General features: G+C 39.3%; 1 protein-coding gene across 1 annotated transcript in view; it reads left to right on the top strand.

Annotated features, from left to right (window-relative positions):
• Positions 1-17,256, top strand: part of LOC124722947 (spectrin beta chain, non-erythrocytic 2) — a 315,201-nt gene that overhangs the window by 138,248 nt on the left and 159,697 nt on the right. The window contains exons 17-29 of the mRNA XM_047248111.1: positions 3,502-3,724; positions 5,132-5,232; positions 5,372-5,521; positions 7,101-7,291; positions 7,404-7,595; positions 9,150-9,231; positions 9,329-9,406; positions 9,489-9,616; positions 10,114-10,351; positions 10,888-11,027; positions 11,168-11,438; positions 14,151-14,414; positions 14,501-14,631. Coding sequence (XP_047104067.1) covers positions 3,502-3,724; positions 5,132-5,232; positions 5,372-5,521; positions 7,101-7,291; positions 7,404-7,595; positions 9,150-9,231; positions 9,329-9,406; positions 9,489-9,616; positions 10,114-10,351; positions 10,888-11,027; positions 11,168-11,438; positions 14,151-14,414; positions 14,501-14,631 — 2,189 coding nt within the window. The remainder of the gene's footprint in view (positions 1-3,501; positions 3,725-5,131; positions 5,233-5,371; positions 5,522-7,100; positions 7,292-7,403; positions 7,596-9,149; positions 9,232-9,328; positions 9,407-9,488; positions 9,617-10,113; positions 10,352-10,887; positions 11,028-11,167; positions 11,439-14,150; positions 14,415-14,500; positions 14,632-17,256) is intronic.

The following is a 17,256-nucleotide window of genomic DNA, read 5'->3' as shown; positions in this document are numbered from 1 at the left end:
CTTCTTCACGTCGCGTTTCCGTCCCCTGGTGGAACGAGGCTTGTCGAGATGCTATCCGTGCTCGACGACGTGCTTTACGCACCTTTCGCCGCCATCCTACATTGGCGAATTGTATTGGATACAAACGACTCCGAGCGCAATGCCGTAGAGTCATCAAAGACAGCAAAAAAGCTTGTTGGGCCTCTTTCACCAGCTCCTTTAACAGTTTTACTCCCTCTTCTGTCGTATGGGGTGGCCTGCGCCGGCTGTCGGGCATTAAGGCCCACTCCTCGGTACCTGGCCTGACCTCAGGTAATGAGGTCCTCGTTGATCCTGTGGCTGTCTTCAACGCCTTCGGCCGGTTTTTCGCGGAGGTTTCAAGCTCCGCCCATTACCACCCTGCCTTCCTTCCCAGGAAAGAGGCAGAAGAGTCTCGGCGACCTTCCTTCCACTCGCTGAATCTGGAAACTTATAATGCCCCCTTTACTATGCGGGAACTCAAATGTGCGCCTGCACTGTCCCGGTCCTCTGCTCCGGGGCCAGATGCCATTCACATTCAGATGCTGGCACACCTTTCTCCGGCGGGCAAAAGCTTCCTTCTTCGTACCTACAATCGCGTCTGGACCGAAGGTCAGGTCCCCATGCGTTGGCGTGACGCCTTCGTTGTTCCTATACCCAAACCCGGGAAGGATAGACACCTTCCTTCTAGTTACTGCCCCATTTCTCTTACAAGCTGTGTCTGTAAGGTGATGGAGCGCATGGTTAATGCTTGGTTAGTCTGGATTCTTGAATCTCGACGGCTACTTACCAATGTCCAATGTGACTTTCGTCGCCGCCGCTCCGCTGTTGACCACCTTGTGACCTTGTCGACATTCATCATGAACAACTTTTTTCGAAGGCGCCAAACGGTAGCCGTGTTCTTCGATTTGGAGAAGGCTTATGATACCTGTTGGAGAGGAGGTATCCTCCGCACTATGCACAGGTGGGACCTACACGGTCGCCTGCCCCTTTTTATTGATTCCTTTTTAACGGATCGAAAGTTTAGGGTACGTGTGGGTTCCGTATTGTCCGACGTCTTCCTCCAGGAGAACGGAGTGCCTAAGGGCTCTGTCTTGAGCGTAGCCCTTTTTGCCATCGCGATCAATCCAATTATGGATTGCATTCCACCTAATGTCTCAGGCTCTCTCTTTGTCAATGACTTCACGATCTACTGCAGTGCCCAGAGAACATGCCTCCTGGAGCGCTGCCTTCAGCGTTGTCTAGGCAGCCTATACTCATGGAGTGTGGCAAATGGCTTCCGGTTCTCTGAAGAGAAGACGGTTTGTATCAACTTTTGGCGATATAAAGCGTTCCTTCCGCCATCCTTACATCTCGGTCCCGTTGTTCTCCCATTTGTGGAAACAACTAAGTTTCTAGGGCTCACGTTGGATGGGAAACTGTGTTGGTCTCCGCATGTCTCTTATTTGGCGGCCTGTTGTACACGTTCCCTTAATGTCTTCAGAGTTCTTAGTAGTTCATCTTGGGGAGCGGATCGCACTGTCCTGCTTCGCTTGTATCGGTCCATAGTCTGATCGAAGCTGGATTATGGGAGCTTTGTCTACTCATCTGCTCGCCCATCCCTCTTACGCCGTCTCAACTCCAACCACCATCGGGGGTTACGTCTTGCGACCGGAGCCTTCTACACTAGTCCTGTGGAGAGTCTTTATGCTGAAGCTGCTGAATTACCATTGACCTACTGGCGCGACATACTGCTGTGTCGGTATGCCTGCCGGCTGTTGTCTATGCCCGACCGCCCCTCTTACCAGTCCATCGCCGATTCTCTCGACCATCAGTACGGGTTGTATGTGTCTGCCCTGCTGCCCCCCGGAGTCCGCTTCCGTTGCCTGCTTCGACAATTGGATTTTGCCCTCCCTACCACCTTCAGAGAGGGTGAGAGCCCGACACCACCTTGGCTCCAGGCTCCGGTTCATATTTATCTCGACCTCAGCTCACTCCCGAAGGAGGGTACTCCGGCTGCAGTGTATTGCTCACGGTTTGTCGAACTTTGTGCTCGGCTTGCCGGTCACACCTTTATTTACACCTATGGCTCCAAAACTGACATTGGTGTCGGCTGTGCCTTTGTTGTTGGGGCGCCACCTTTAAATACCGGCTCCTCGACCAATGTTCGAGCTTTACGGCCGAGCTTTTTGCTCTCCATCAGGCCGTTCAGTATGCCCGCCGCCATTGCCATTCATCGTATGTACTCTGCTCTGACTCACTCAGTGCTCTTCAGAGCCTTGGAGCTCCCTATCCGGTCCATCCCTTGATTCAACGGATACAGCAGTCCCTCTATTCTTTCGCTGATAATGGTTCTCCTGTCAGCTTTCTGTGGGTTCCCGGACATGTAAGAGTGCCTGGGAATGAGGCTGCGGATGCTGCAGCCAAGGCTGCAGTTCTCCTGCCTTGGCCAGCCTCCCATTGTGTCCCGTCATCTGACGTTCATGGGGATGTTTGTAAGAGGCTTGTGTCGTTGTGGTGGGATGCTTGGTCATCCCTCCAAGGAAACAAGCTCCGGGCAGTAAAACCGCTCCCAACAGCTTGGACAACCTCCTCCCGACCATCTCGGCGAGAGGAGGTCCTTCTGGCCAGGTTGCGGATTGGGCATTGCCGGTTTAGCCACCGCTACCTGCTCTCCGGTGACCCAGCCCCGCAGTGCCCTTGTGGTCAGGCATTAACAGTGCGCCATGTTTTATTGTCGTGTCCCCGCTTTAGTCAATCTCGTGTTGTCCTGTCCCTGCCATCTACTTTACCGGATATTTTAGCTGATGACACTCGAGCAGCTGCTCGTGTTCTGCGTTTTATAACTTTAACTAGCTTGTCCAAAGACTTCTAACCTTTTTATTTCTTTTATCTGCATCTTTGTCAGGTCTTTCTGGTGTCCCCCCCTCCCCTTGAGTTTTACTAGATTCCATGTACTCTAACAACAGTGACTGGTCGCTAATGACCTCAGTAGTTGAGCTCCCTTCAACCCCACACAAAAAAAAAAGAAGAAGAAGAAAACCTGCAGCCCCCCCCCCCCCCCACGCCGCCGCGCAAATTCTGCTCACGCCTGATTGACCCGACCGGCACCAAGGATGCAGAGAAGCCCGTGTTCCAGTGGCTATAAAGATCTGGATGAGACATGAACCCGACACTTCACCTGAAGATGGAAAGTAAGAAACTTGCTGAAGCGCTGCTGGATAACAACATATTGACTCGGCTGTCAACTCGAGAAGATTTTATCATCGAGATTTGCCGAGAAAGCCTGCATTCTCATATACTTTGTTTTAGTGTCATTCTGTAGAACTTGTAATTATTAAAGTGGCATTGCCTTCTGTAAGAGCATTTACTTACCTAGCAAACATTTAGTTTGTTGTATTACTCAAGAGGAAATCTGGTTGATTATTGTGATTCTGTAGTTTTTTCTTCTCAATTCCTCTCCATACCACATTACTTTGGAAAGGAAATTAATTTTCTTTTCATGACACGTGTTTTCCATTTTAGGTTCTTCTCTTGTTAAATAAGACCAATTCAGATTGGTGGAATGTCCGAAGGGAAGATGGCACAGATGGTTTTGTACCTGCCAATTATGTTCGTGAAATTGAGCCAAAAGTGGTCAAAGTGCAAGTACGCAGGCCTGAAAAAGTACGTGAAATGCGCCGTGTCAAGAAAACTCGAATGGTCAAACAAGTTGTACCTGTGCGGAAAACGCAACAGAAGTCTCCATGTAAGCAATTTTTTTTGTCTATAGGGACAGCTTAGAGTACACAAAACATATGAACTGCCATTTCCATGGAAGTTCCATTACTCTCACGTTACAATAAATACTCATATTCCTTTAATGGTAAAATTATATAGAAATGTGCATTCTTTATTTGAAAGTTTTATTATTCTAGCAGCTGTGCATGTAAAGAGAGAAACTGTCTGAAGATCCTTCACAACTTGTTGGCGAGAGAATGTTGTGATGAGAACTGCATGCAATTTACATTTGAAGTTGGTCACCTTACAAGACGCCATTGCTCACACAGTCACATAAAGACAACAGTAAAGTCCATTGGGCTGACTGCTTTTCTGATTGTGGTATCCATCAACTACAAGCCTTCCCAATATGTATACTGTCATGTCGAAAACTTCAAGATTTCCACTGACGCAATTCCAAGAGTACTCATGGTGTACTAATAAGAAAATCACTGAATTGGTGCAGTGGTTAAGATATTGGGTTCACATTCAAGAGGATGGTAGTTAAAATCCCCATTTGACCATCCATATTTAGATTTTCCACGGCTTCCATAAATTGCTTAAGGTAAATGGTGGGGTGATTCATCTGGAAAGGACAAGGCTGGTTTCTTTCTCAGTCCTTCCCCAATATCAAGTTTGGTTCAGGCTCTAATGACATCATTGTTGATGGGTCATTAAAGGATTATTTTCCTTTTGCTAGACAGAAAAGTCGATGTTCTCTTCAGTTATTCTTTAGACAAGAGACTATTTTCTCCCAGTAGCAGTTGTTTCTGTGCATGCAGACTGGCCTTATCCTTAAAGGTAATTCATTTGTGTCTGAATTCACTGACAAAATATGACCATAAAGATGAAAGAAGAGCCCATACCACGTTCAGTCACTCTAGGCACTAATTGACATTCAAATCCACTTTGAAGTCATGGAATTGTGCATAAAATTTCAAGTTTCATTTCCGTGGCTGACAGTAATTGAATATCATATGGAATACAACAGTGGAGATCTTTTTTTATTGCTTCTAACAGTTGTGTGTTGTTGAATATTGCAGCTGAGGCTTAGATAGCATGTTGCTTATTGTATGAATTTATTAGTAGTAGAAGAAAGGCCAAGAACCCAGAAATTGACATTCTCAACATTGCCTCTATGAACCTTGCACATATCCAGTGATTCTTTTACACACTCATAATGCGAGTAGGATGCAGCTCATGATATATATGTAATCAGTTTCTTATATTACCTGTGCCTTTGCCTGTTTTTGACTGATTTAAGAGGAAGGATGGTTCTCTATTTCTTATTGTGGTTGAAGGAAGCAAACTGACAGACAGAACAAATGTGCTAGTAGCAGTGACTGGTAATATTAACTTTTGTTTACCTTATTAAATTCAGATGTTTTATTTCCAGCAAAACCCCTGAAGCGTAAGTTGACAGATGGAAATGATAATGTGGAGAAGAGACAAAAAAAGATCAATGCTACTTACAACCAGCTGTTAGATTTAGCTCAGGTAAAGAGGAAGTTAATTAATGTTTGTGTGTTGTTATTTGACTTTAGTTGCATATAAAGTAGATATCTGTTGCAAAATTACTGTTTTCTTTGTTTTCTTAAAACACCTGTTTTTACTCTTATTATTTTTAATGTTGCAGAAAAGGCATGCCCTCCTTGAGGATGCCATCAGACTGTTTGGATTCTATCGTGAGTGTGATGACTTTGAAAAATGGATCAAAGACAAGGAACGCATGTTGAGAGCTGATGACTCAAATGAAAATGTTGAGTCAGCTAAACGTAAATATGAGGTAAATTTTGTGTTTTTGCTGTAGCTTTTCTCCATATTTGAAAAAAAAATTATTAAAATAAATAGATTATGTGCATACTCTTTTAAAATATACAGAGCACACATTATCATTGTCGGCCAACATAAAGGTTTAATTAATTTGATTTTCATAACTTTTTAACAATTTAACCTAACTGTGCATTGATTTAATCCAGTATTAATGCATTCAGCAGGTAAAAAACCTGAACTTAGTGTAAGTAATGGGAGTTTTAATTGTTAAGTAACAACATCCTTTTTTCTTTTCCCCACCTTTTTTCCACTTCATACTCGGTATGTAGAAAATCCTTTGAGTCCTGTATCCAATATGCCCACTCTAACAACCGGGAAAATACATGTCAAGTCATTCTCCTACACAAGCACCATAATGGGGTAGCGCCCCAGGCTGTTGAATATACGAAAGAAATGTCACATCTTTGTTGAGAACCATTTTCATTCTAACATGTTCATGCGTCTTTACATGGTGTATTGTGAGGTACTTTGTTAATTATTGTAGCATCAGAACTAAATAACACATGCAAATTTTTTTTCCTTATATAATTCACAAAATCACCTTTCTTAGTTTACTTGAATGTATGCTCCTGTTGTGGCATGCACAACTCTAGCCTGATTCCAGCTACATTCACAAGCAGTAAAACATGCTTGTATCAACTGTGAAGGTTGTATGATTGATCTAGCAATTCAAGTAATCATGGCTTATGGAAAACTTGATGTAGTCAAACCACCATAGAGAAAATGAAAGTACATAATATCTGGTGAGTTACGTTTTCATGTTAATGCTGAAAAATATACCCAGCAAAGTGATTTTGTTGTGGCTTGTCTGTCCAATTTTCTGAAAATGCCTGGGAGACCGTCTTGCACAATCCTGGCCCAATCTTGTGGTGCACCATCTTGGTGGGAGCTAACTGTTGGTTGATTGTTGTAAAGCACATTGTGTAATTACTGTGAATCACAGAGCTACACAATTTGAAGATAACTAATAGAATAAAGTTGTTCAAAGAAAAAAGCATGGTCTAATAAACCAGTCATTCATCTGATGACACCAAACATTGTCTTTCGGCATATCACATACCACATCCCTTACAGTTCAGTGATTGCATGTGTCGCAAAAGCATGAATTATGTTACGTTATTGTAACATGTATGGCATGTTAAAGGTGGATTAGTGAGAAAATGCAACATTGCTAAGGAAATCCCTGTTTTCATTTAAATGTTAAAGTATGTCCACAGTAAAATGATTTTATTGTTTCTTGGCAGTAGTTTTCTACAGTTGTGATAGTTACGGAGGCAAATGGAAAAATTCCGTACATGTTTCCTGGGATAGAGGATAAGTGAAACAGTCAGCTGGTGAACAATGCACAATAAAGTTTTTGAACTTACAAATATTTTTTGTGGGAGATGATCAGAAAAAGGGAGAGAAAGAAAGAACTCCTACATTAACAAAGAAAAATCTGTGAATTATTGTGGTTTCATATCCCTGAAATCACTGCTTTGATAAGTGTTTGTGGAAATACTATAATTTCTACTTTGTATGTCATGTTTCAGAAATTCCTAACTGATCTCTCTGCCAGTAGCAAGCGAGTGGAGGCTCTTGATGCTGCAGTAGATGAATTTGTACGTCAAGGTCACAGTCAACTGGACAAAGTTAGAGCACGTCAGAGGCACATTCATCAACTGTGGGATAATCTAAATCGGCTGAAGGCCCAAAAAGAGCGCAGTTTGGAAGGTGCCTCCAGGTAGTTTGTGCAAGATTTTCCTTTTTGTAATCACTGTAAAAAATAATAATTATTTAAATGGATGAGTCTGCTTATAGATGATGTGATTATGATCTTGAAAGTATTATTTCAGCGTGGAACTTTTCAATCGAACATGTGAAGAAGCTCGTGACTGGATGTTGGAGAAAATGATGCAGTTGGATACTGCAGAGCTGGGGCCTGACCTAAAAACTGTGCAGGCATTACAGAGGCGACACCAACAGCTTGAACGAGAACTTGCCCCTGTTGAGGAGAAAGTGAAACGTGTAAATCTGCTGGCGGCATCGTAAGTACTAGATCCACTTCTTTTAAAGCCTGTTGACCATACTACCTTATCTCTTTCTCTTACCTTCAAGTGATTATTACTTGTTAACATAGTTGAATTTAGCTATAAAATGAGAAGTAAATGTGCATCAAAATGTATGTTGAAGGAAGAAGGCTGTGAACTAATTGTATTCCATCTATAAAGAATAATGTTTGTATGAAGGAAGGGTAACTGTTTACTTTCTGATAACTGCTTGTGATTAATGTCTAATGAAACTCTGCTGCCCTTGTGTTTACTCTTGAGAAGATAGTTTGTTATATCTGTCACAAGATTGTTTTATAAGTTTTTAAAGTTGAGGTTTATTAATAGCAGAGTTATATAGCTGTCTGTTTTCCTCATTGTTAAGAGCCCCATAAAGTCAGTTAAACTATATTAATACAACCCTCAGCCACCTTCCCAATCACTTTCCTCCAGTGCCAAACTGACAGTCCTATATACCTCAGGGTGTGTACTGTCAACAAATCCCTTCTTTTTGTCAAGTTGTCATAAATTTATTTTCTCTGCAGTTCACTCCAGTACCTCTTCATTAATTATCTGATCTACCTAGCTAAACTTCTGTGGCACAGATGTATCCAATTCATTTCACTCCTTCCATTTCCATTCATAGATGGCACATTGGAAGAAAGGTTATTGATACTACTCTTTATATGCCTAAATATCAGTAATTTTACTTTTGTGGTCATTATGTGGGGATATAAGTTGATGAAAGTAATGTTCCTTGACACACATCGGTTCACAGGATCTTGGAATTTTGGCACTAAGGTTTGGTGCAATGTACAGCATCTTTCTGAAGCATCTCCAATTGGAAATTGTTGAGCATTTCCGTGGTGATGCAAAAAGCTTTTCTGTGAACCTTCTCTCACTTGCTAGTTGGTCTGCAACCCTTACAGATACTCGTATGTTGGTTGAATGAGAGTTTTGTAAATTTATGGGTGAGTACACTCTCTTAGCACTTCTCCAGTAAATCTGTCTGACATCTGTTTTTCCCTGACTATCATGGCACAGACCTCCCCCTCCCCCCCCCCCCCCCCCCCCTGAACTATCTGTGCTCTTTCTGGAAGATACTCATGTTATTAATTTCCAGTTTTCCATACCTCAATTTGGAGCTTATAACCAATGCCCTCCAACTACTGGGGCAACTTCCTATTCCCATCTTTGAATACTGCTACCCATTTAGACCAATGCAGGCCTAGAAAACCCTGCCAGTCTCTTATAGCACTGTGGCCTTGCTTTTCTGACTGACTGCACCACCATGCTAGAGAATCTTTTGCAACCTTTCATAGAAATCAGAACTAAATCGAACATGTAACTTCATTTCAACCTATTCTCAAAGAACCGTAATCTGGCAGATGTTGTCCAATCTAAATGCTTCAGTTTTGGTCCCACACAAAAATATTACCATCCAACTTGGGGACCAGAAGAACCAGGCATCTCCCATTTCATGTTTTTGTTCAGCTGTTACTTTCTGGTTCCCAATTGTGTTACAATGTAATGATTGTGACATTTGAATTTCAGGGTTCAGGCATCATATCCTAATGAAAGGTCAAATGTGAATGAACGTCAAAGAGAGATTCAGGATTTATGGCAGAAAGTGAAGGTACATAAACAAATTTGTATCATTCCTGTATGTATGGGAATTATGATTTGCATTAAATTTTGGTGTTATGTGCAGTAATATTGCTTTATTTCCTTAGGCAAAAGCAGCAGAACGCCGCTCCAGGCTTGAGGATGCTGTAGGTTTACAAATCTTTATGAACAGTTCAAAAAATTTGGTATGTATACTTACAATTAAAGCAACTTTTAGTTACTTTTTTTCTGAGTTTGTGGATATAATATTTTGTATTGATTTTACAGCTGGGGTGGGTTGCTTCAGTCAAACAAGCTCTAAATGCATTTGAGAGTGCACGTGATGTTGCAACTGCTCAAAACTTAATAAAGAACCATCAGGAACTGGGAGATGACATTAGAGCACATGAAGACGAGTAAGTTTATACATTTGGAAGCCACTGTTTTTAACTGTACCTGAGTGAGTGATTGAAGGTTGCATTTTTTTTTAAATTTTGTAGCTGATGTTTTTAGTCCTATATATATTTTGAAAAAAATCAGTAATTTTCACTAAATCGTTTTAAGTCTGTATTTGTGTCCTATTCCACTACACTATATTGTTTCTGAATGTGTATTCTCTTTAATTAAAAGCTTATCTTTGCATAATATGTTAGCTCTCACCTGAACCATTAATTTTTGGGAAGTTATCTATCTATTTACCTTTTTTTCTTTGTAGACATTAATATTTTCTGATTCACTGCACTTCAGAAATTTGTAGAGGTTGTAATTGAGTTGTATAATATATTAAAGTCTAAGTAATAAGGCATAATATTGTTTTAAAGAAAATAGTAATTACTATGTAGTATTGATGACAGAGATAGGGATAGCAATGATATTAGGAGCAAATTTGTGACATGATTTATCCTTGGCACAGGTTTCATGAATTGGCTTTGCTGGGTCAGCAGCTGTTGCAACGGAACCCTAATCAGCCAGATGTGGAAGAGCTGTTGGCTCGTCTGGAACAGGAACATGAAGCAGTTATTCGTGGATGGGATGAAAAGGGAGACTGGCTCAGGCAGTGTCTTGATCTGCAGTTACTGAATCGGGAAGCAGACCAAATTGATGCTACTACTTCCAGTCATGAAGTATTCCTGGCAAACACTGAACTTGGAGTGAGTTTTGTATATAGATGTAGATAAGAATTTTTGTCCATAATAATTTTGATACATTTCTGCTTTACACTGTAAATACATGCCTCTTTCTTGACTGGTCCATTGTCCATGTTTTGCCTATCAGCATAGATTGTGTAAGCCACTTCAGGGAACTTTTGGGCTAATTTTCTTGCAATAATTATAGGTTATTCCTTTATGTATAAATCTCAAAAAGTTTCAGCTCTAATGACCTGTCATCTAATTTAATGTTAGATTATCTGCCAGCCATCTGTACCATTGATAAACTAGTTAGCATATGGATGCCTGTTATTCATACGTAAGTATACAGTTTTAGATGCACCTGCTAGAGAGGGAGCAGTCATTTTAACTGATATAAATTTTAAGGAATAGTGTGTTTCAAAATTTTGTCTTTCTGTAAAGAAAACATTCCCTTTCTGTAATGTGCTGGTTAGATTTTTTGAAGTGAGTATTATATTTTTAAGTAACATTTTATTGCATTAAATATCATTTTATTATTGATATCACTTTTCATGCAGGGTTCACTGGATGATGTTGAAGCCCTAATCAAAAGACATGATGACTTTGAAAATACTTTGTTTGCACAAGATGAACGTCTCAAAGCATTTAGTGAAATGGCAGATAAGCTAATTCATGCTGGCCACTATGACAGCAAGCAGTAAGGATCATGATAATTCATTTTAGTTGTTAAGCACACTGAAGTCAATAGAATTTTGAGTTTTAGAATTAGTGATATTATGATCTCATATAATTATGAGTTTGTGTTTCTTATAAAGCATGGTGCATGTCCTCTCTCAGTATAGATGAGCGTCGGAACCAAGTAATTGCTCGACGACAGGCTGTAAAAGAGGCAGCTCAAGTACGAAGAGCAGCCCTCGTAGCATCTCGTGATTTTCAAGATTTTTCTGCTGATGTTCATGACCTACAAGGATGGCTCAGTGACAAGATGCGAACAGCTTCAGATGAATCATATCGTGATCTTTCAAATCTTGAAAGAAAACTGCAGAAACATGAAGCATTTGAAAGAGAATTGAGGGCAAATGAAGGCCAATTACGTGCAGTCAACAAGGTAGGCAACCTTTTGACATGTTTAATATTTTTTAGCAATATTTAGCCATAAGGGCAAGTATTTATGACAGTATAAATAAAATAAATTTTTATCTTTTAAATGATTTTTTTTATGTATATGATTTGTAAGACTTTAATTTTTTATCCCAGCGTTCCTTGTGCTGACATTCAATTTGTCATGGGTAACTACTGACACTCATGTATTATGCTATTTTGCTGTTTCATTAAAAAAATTTATGCTGAGGAATGTGATGAGTAATGTGGAAGTGCTACTGTGCTGCAAAAAGAGTAGTGTTGAGAAAACATTTTTTAGAATAGTGGCTCTTACAAGCAGGTTTCTGTCAAGTTATGTCTGCTGTGGTGTAGTAAAGTACAGTTAGTTGTGAGTTGCAGTTGCCTGGTTCACATAGTCAATATTCCTTGCATACATGTATTGTAGTGTTGTGGTTGATACCATTGTCAATTGACTAAATGTAATTTTTATTTTGTGGAACAAGTTAAATGATTGTGACACTAGAGTGCATCTGAAATTAAAATGGTAAAGCAATCTTACCAAGTACACATTGGGCATTTCAAGAAGAAATTTGGGGCACTGATGAAATTAAGTGATCAGTAAAATGAATTGAAAGCAGTCGTACTGCAAAGATAAGTATGATACAGTTTTAAAGAATAGTTTGTGTGATGTAGCCAATGGCCTTGTCGCAGTGGCATCACCAGTTCTGTCAGATCACTGAAGTTAAACATTGTCAGGCTTGGCTAGCACTTGGATGTGCGACTGTTCAGGTCTGCCAAGTGCTGTTAGCAAGCGGGGTGCACTCAGCCCCTGTGAGACCAATTGAAAGGCTACTTGAATAAGAAGTGGGGGCTCCGGTCATGAAAGCTGACAGTGGCCAGGAGAGTGCTGTGCTGACCCCGTGTCCCTCCATATCCACATCCAGTAATGCCTATCGGCTGAGAATGACACAACGGTCAGTTGGAACCTGTGGGCCTTCTGAGGCCTGTTCGGATGGAGTTATGTGATGTACTTGCTGGAAACATTTTCACTTTAGTGTTGATGTATACCACAGACAAGTAAAAGAAAGGGGAAAACATTATACTTCAGCCAAGTTTTATAACACTATGCCAACTTGTTTGAATTCTAACAGCACTTTGTTAGGGAATCAGTGTTGTTTGTTTCAAATACAGATTCCATTGACATTTTGCAACCTGGTTATTGAAATTTAGAATCTGACCAACATTATTCGGTACATAATTCTGTTGTTCAATAATCCCAAGATAGACATCTCATTTTGAGTTTTGTCATTAATAGTGTTGCAACTTCAGTGAACTAGTGTATGTGATGTCCAGGGCACCAGTACCTCTACCACTTATCTAGAAGAAACTGTTTATGGAATAATACTGTCAATAATATTTTGAACAGGTAAGTTAGGGAAACTAGGTAACATATAATCATCATCATATTGCAACAGACTAGATAAATAACACCAGGAAGAGGAAATAATTATGTAGAAGACTTGATGCTTATGGCACACAATCACACAACAAAAATCAAATACAGTAAAATTAAATTGAAAAATTACACTTAAGTTATCCTAACATGTCAGAGAAAACCTTTTTACTCAACATTGTAGGTTTTTCTGTCTGTAAATAATAATTATAATTATCTGAAACATACGAATGACAGTTTAATTTTTCATTTTTAAGTTAAGCTTCATAATTTATCCAAAAATCAGAATATTTGCTTGCTTAGTGATAATTTATATTCTGGTGTCAGATTCATATTCAATTTCCTTGAAAATATATTAACTGGATTTCATTTTTGAGTCAGTATAAAAAATTTCAGCACTTATCATGCACATTGTCCGGTTCATCTTTGAGACTGTCATGATCCGTATCTACTGCAACAATATGCAATATGTCTCATATTGAGTATTTCTGTAGTACACACTGACAAACATGTACTTTGTATTGAGTTTGTGATTATAAACAGGTTTACCACCTGTCATTCATTTAATAAACATTCTCATGGCATTTGAATGGTTTGTTATATATTTGTGATGAAACTGACATAGCCTTGAGGCACTTAGCACCCACAAGTGCCCCCCCCCCCCCCCCCACCCCACCCACACTCCACATTCTTCATGCAACAATCCTATATTATCTTTGCCAACACTTTCACTGTATCACATATGCTTAGCAGGTAGTTGCAATAAATAATCAAATGTCCAATTTACCTTTAGAAGTAAAGCAATCACTCAACTTAGCAATAGTTGGTACACTTCAGAATTAATTGAGACGCAGTATATCCAGGGAGTCTTTAATATTTATTCTTTTGTATTCCTTTTCTGGAATTTAGTTTAAACAGGACAGTAAAAATATATGCTCATTGTTTATTTTTAATTTGGCTTGAGTTAACTAATAACTACATCTCTGTTCCCCTCTGAGGCACTACAGGACAAATTTCTGTGCTCATTTCCAGTCACACCCCTCATTCAAGCCATGCTATAAACCTACTTTATCACTTCAAAGTTCTGTTATGATAGAATTTGTTTTTGGTTGTGAGGAATATCAAGTAAAACACATTCTGGATAAAGCTGTTACTTGGCCACTCTTTGCTACCTGGTGCAGGACTGAATCTCGTTTGTGAAGTTTTAAAAGTTACACACTATTGTTGGAGATTTCTTGTAAATTTATTTTCTATTTTTTTTTCCAGAGAGGTATGGGCCTGATCTCAGAAGGAAATTACAGAGCTCCGGAAGTACAGGCAATGCTTGAAGACCTTAATACAACTTGGGAGCGTCTTGTAGATCTTTCTTTGGATAAAGGTCGGCGGTTGCGTCAGGCTGCAGCCCAACACACATATAATCGCACTGTTGATGATGCAAGACTGAAGCTTGACGAGATTGATGCTAGTTTGCAGAGCAAAGAGCTAGGATCAGATCTGCGGCACTGTAAAGAGATGCTTAACAAGCATCAGGTATGTTAAAGTTTTTGAGTTGTTTGCTGAGTTGTGTGATAAAGTATATGATATTTGTGTCTCTAAAGGCATTTTCTTTGTAATAGGCTTTGGAGGCTGACATGAAGCAGTGGAATCAAAGAATTAATGATCTGGTAATGATGGGAGAAGAAATGGCTCATGAAGGACACTTTGATGCTGATAATATTTTGAAGGCCAGCAGGAATTGCCAAGAAAAGTATGTTGTTTGTGACATTTTCTGTTGTGATGTAGGCTTTATATGCCATTCATGGTATTGTGTGTGATGTAGCTCCTGTGTAGCTGTATTATAAATGTGTATGATATGTTTTTTAATTTCATGTGAAGCTAATTTATTGTAAGAAATAATGAGGCTGGTTATGTCTTTGTATTCTCAGTCATACCTGCACTTTTCAGATTTATTAGGCTACATGCAAATTTTGGTGAATGATGTTTACTGAGTGCCAGAAAGGCATAGAAAGAAATGAGACCATCACAAATGCTTTCATAGATTGTCCACTTGTGGGTACCCATAAACATAGGCAAGAATTTGAACATTCAGTTACCTGTCTTAGCAGGGTCAGTCGACAGGAACAAACTTTTATGCGTTAAACACAAGAAGGTGAGCATTTCAGGGGTAACAAGTTAAGGCTTTCTGAGTTGGGTTGTAATAAAGATGAACTGTAAAGGGGAGAAACACATTGTATAGTATTATCATTAGTTGAACTTCGTGGGAAAAGGAGGTGGGGATGGGAGGAAGGACTTGCTTCAGTAGTGAGCAGTATTTTACTGACATACATTTTAGAACACTATATATAATCGCGTGCATCTTCATGTTTTCACAGTGTAAAGACAGTTCCATAAAACTTCGGGCATGCAGCTGCGTAAATTCAGTTTTTTCTGCTAATATTTCGGCTGAATAGTGCCCAGCAATCTTCAGAGTCAGCTCCAACACTTGTTCCGTTTGGTTAAACCAAACACAAGTATATTTTTGTGTGCAGTTAAAAGTGCAGGTTCTTCCTTAATGACTGAAATGGGGTTGTTTTATATATTTTATGTCAAGGTCTCCATTTTGTGGATAAATCTAACACACAGATACTCTTGTTGGCGCTCTACATCCATTCAATATAGGTGTACCTGTTGTTCTTCTAAGCTGATAAAAGCAAGAAATAATGAAAGGAGAAGAAGTTACAAATCACCATGTAGTTGGGGTGTTTAAAAGTTGATAGTCACATAAACTCAGCTGATAAATGTTAAGCTTTCACACGACATACTTCTTCAGAGCTCAAAAATACAGAACCGCTCCCCCCCCACACACACATTCGTACAATTTCTCTTATTTTTCTCTATTGGTAAATACTGAAAGACATTGCTTGGCAGCTTAACAACTTTTTCAGATGTGTGTGTGTGTGTGTGTGTGTGTGTGTGTGTGTGTGTGTGTGTGTGTGTGTGTGTGTCGACCACTTAATTCCTAACCTGTATGGTGAATTGTTACTGTTACTCATTCCATGATATGTATTCTACATAGGACTTTCCATCATCACTAGAGCAACAGATAAATAACCTGATTGATGAGTACCAGACAGACTTGTGGGAGAGTCAATCATATGAAGAACAGATACTGAATCAGGAGGCAGTATTAAAGACCTGCTGCTGCAAAATATGACTTTCACGTTTTAGGTTTTTGAGAGTGACTTGGGATAAAGAGATTGTGTCTGATTTGTTAGAAGATCTGGGAAATAATTTGCTAACTGTTGCAAATTTAACAAAAAAAAAAAATCTTTATGAAATCTCTATTGCTTTTGAGACTCATGCAGGTGTTCTACAAGAAAATAGGCTTTCATGTCTTCTGTTTAACTTAAAACTAAACGAAGTTATCAGAAAATCAGAAGAAGGCATCAAAGATATAATCTTTGATTAAAAATTACTGTTAAATGCTTTAATTTTTTCAGGCTGGTGAAGTAGTATGTCTGCATTTATATAAATTTGGATACCTGTATTATCTCATCTCTAACAACTACAACAGTAAAGGGAACTGATTAGGAAAATAGTTTTTCCAATACAGACTATATTAAACACTTAGTGCTCTGTTCATTATTAAGACTTAAGAATGAAGCAATTACACTAGAGAAAATGTATAGAAGATAATGTCAAAGGTTTGTCTTTAAATATTGATGAAGAAGGTGTGTTAGATGGACAATCTACATCAGTAGAACTGGATAGTTTCATTGGAACTAGAGTATAAAATGATTTTACAGGTATCGTCCTTCAAATACCTCGGAGAGTTTATACTGCCATCAGGATTATACTGTGGTGTCAGCTTAGAAAGACTAATGTAACTCCAAAAGACTTTCAAACTAAGGGAAATAACATCAATGAAAAAGCAGTGTGGTGAAACGAAGAATTAGATAATTTCAAGACAATTTTGTTAAAATCTCCATTAGAAATGATGCATGCTGGGAGTCACCAAGTTCCAGAAAATGAAGAACCGAGGCAGAAGGATGATGATGATGATGATGATGATAACAGTTGGAAGTTGACAGGATATTTACAGAGTTTGCAACAGAAGACTATCCAAATAATTAAGATCATCAGTTACAAATAATCAAACATTAACCGGCTAGAAGATATAAAAGAAGATTTTTCAAGATTTTCTTCTAATGGCATCGTAAGAAATGGTTTAGCCTTTGGAACAGAAGTAACAAAGTACAGATTCACTCAAAAACTTAACCTGAAAAGTTGCAGTAAATGGTCAGAAGAGTAGAAAAGACACGGCATAGTGATTTCATGAAGAGAGTTTGGGAGAATAAGCAGTGTGAAAAATGTCATTACAGGAGTTGGGGGA

Source organism: Schistocerca piceifrons, chromosome X (genome assembly GCF_021461385.2).
Source record: "Schistocerca piceifrons isolate TAMUIC-IGC-003096 chromosome X, iqSchPice1.1, whole genome shotgun sequence".
NCBI lineage: Eukaryota > Metazoa > Arthropoda > Insecta > Orthoptera > Acrididae > Schistocerca > Schistocerca piceifrons.
Note: the sequence above shows the minus strand (reverse complement) of the source record. Positions and strands in the feature narration are given on the sequence as shown.